General features: G+C 44.1%; 1 protein-coding gene across 1 annotated transcript in view; it reads right to left on the bottom strand.

The window, feature by feature from the left end:
• The window catches only part of LOC101864076, a gene marked incomplete in the record, with an annotated part of 143,197 nt that extends 141,650 nt beyond the window's left edge, over positions 1–1,547 (bottom strand). Inside the window, 1 exon segment of the mRNA XM_035970909.1 lies at positions 1,129–1,547. Coding sequence (XP_035826802.1) covers positions 1,129–1,254 — 126 coding nt within the window.
• Between the last annotated feature and the right edge of the window lie 831 nt (positions 1,548–2,378).

Genomic DNA, 2,378 nt, shown 5'->3' with positions numbered 1-2,378 from the left:
AGAGAGAGAAGGGGAGGGGGTGGGGGAGGAGAAACGAACAATGACTGTTGAATGAAATATTAATTCGACCTTGGTCTCTGTCTCTCTGTCGTGAACAAAGAAGTAAAAGTGGGGTGCCAGTGTCGTTAATCAGAATGACACGTTCGATCAGTGGAAAGTTCAAGAGAGGTTTATTCGCACAATATCCATTCTTGTCAAATCAGTGCGTATTAAAGGCGATGACAGCAGCGGCAAAATCGAGTGAGTCCTAAAACAAGTTTCGGAAACTGCAGAGTGTGACACTGGCTAATAGTAATAGTTATTTAATAGGTCAGTTTTAATAAGAGTTTTACTGCACTTGCCAAAAAAAACAAAAAAACCCACATAAAAATAGGTCATATAAATGCCCAAAAGGTCTTACTAGTTAGTTATATTTTTTAAAAATCATTTCATATGCATGACAACACTGCTTGGAAGAGTAAGAATGTACGTTCAAGAGAGCACAGCTCAAGACATTGGAACCTTTTGTCAATGAAAGCTTGTGAGTCGCCGCTTTGCACCTGGTCCCTGTATTGCATTTTGACTAACCAACAAACACTCCCCCCCCCCCCAAACCCCAACTGGTTAACTGGTTACCCTATAGCGTAGTCGTCGATGCTGTCGTTCACACATTACGGCAGCTGTTTCAAGTGTCGATCCCGTTGCAATTCTTACTATTTCCGTATTATTGTTGCTGTTTCAGTTGTGACATTGTTGTGTATATTTCTCACTCTTGCAGCCAGTGTAGCAGAACTGAACGTATGTTCTGTGTCTGTATGTATGTATGTAGTATAGGGTTTTATGGCGCTCGCAACTTGTTCTGTGTCTATCCCGGGACTAACAATCCACAGGAACTAATATCTTTTTGCCTTGTAGGTTATCCTGAGTCCATCAGCAGAGGAAGTGGAAAGATAAGGACGGTACTTGTTCGATAGGAAAGAGGATGAGCAAACCACAGCAGAGAGCCCGGCAAACATCCACACGCAGAGGTCACAACTGTACTACTCACCCGTAAAGGTACACAGGGTAATAATATTCTTTGTTGTTGTTGTTGATTTTTTTCAAGGTGTACAATACTTGTTTCTAAGTCCTCAACTTTTGAGTACCCACCTGAAGCTGTGAGCGAGAGCGAGTCAAATCCTCCCTACTCAGGGGCAGCCTTTCAGCTGCCACACCATTTTCTTTGGCCTTGCTCTTCTTCTTCTTCTTCTTGCGCGGCGAACAGCAGCTAAACATGACTGTGGCGAAACGCTCCGGACAGCGACCAAGCTGCTGGACACTGGATTACTAAACACTACCACGGCTTACAAAACTGTCTGACATATCCTCTGGAAAGGGTCGAACAGATCAACCCCCCACAACTCTCAGGCAGTTATTAATCCAAAACCGAATCACTGAACAGGAAGGCAACAGGCGTAATCCAATAAGTAATCCAAGACAGGGCCGTTTTTATAACTTATCCACATGCATTGTGCGTACGATAGCACACACCTTTATATTACTCAAATAAAAAAATCCAGCACTGTAAAAATTCCTACTGGAACATGTGTGCTTCCACCTCGAAAGTAGCTTCCCTCCCGAAAACAGTCAGAGGCCAAACATCGACATCTCAGTAAAAATGCAGGACCTTAAAACTTGTCGAAAGTCGGAGCAGCAACAACTGGACAAACAGACAAGAAACACAATATAACACAACTGACAAACCAATCAACACTCGAGGTACGAAATTTCAATTGCAAAACTCTCAACGCACAGCACACCTACATACGACAACATTTGCAGCAACGCATAACAAATGTCACTCCCAACTCGTTACCGAGCCTTGAACACTGCACAAAGATTGATCCATCAGTATCGAATCGAACACTGTAATTCTCAAAGCTGATGAACAGGAGAGACCACAGGCCATACAATAAACTCTATACTAGCAACTGCACATGCTGTCAGTGCGAAGAGCACGCACGTCACACGAGAGTTAACCTCAATCCACACAGGAACGGTCACATTTGAATGACAAAAGCCAAGTGACAGAGAGATGGAGTGCGACGCTCGTCGATCCGAGCGGAGGCAGGTTCCAGAATTTAATTAGTTCATGACAGTAAATCTTGAGTCGCGGCACAGCAAACAAGTTTTTAGCATACGTGCTGATCTGCTTTCATTATTATACCCCAATTAAGTGCGTAATCAACGAGTCTACGCCATGCCGTTTGGAGAAGCGCGAAGTACGGTTTGTGTTTATCAACAAACTCTTATCGGCGCAGAGGAAATAGAACGACGCGCCCACGCTAGTGCGTGCGCGCGCGCGTTTGTCTGTGTGTGAGTTTGTGTGAGTGTGTGTGTGTGTGTGTGTGTGTGTGTGT

Source organism: Aplysia californica, unplaced genomic scaffold, assembly GCF_000002075.1.
Source record: "Aplysia californica isolate F4 #8 unplaced genomic scaffold, AplCal3.0 scaffold00337, whole genome shotgun sequence".
NCBI lineage: Eukaryota > Metazoa > Mollusca > Gastropoda > Aplysiida > Aplysiidae > Aplysia > Aplysia californica.
Note: the sequence above shows the minus strand (reverse complement) of the source record. Positions and strands in the feature narration are given on the sequence as shown.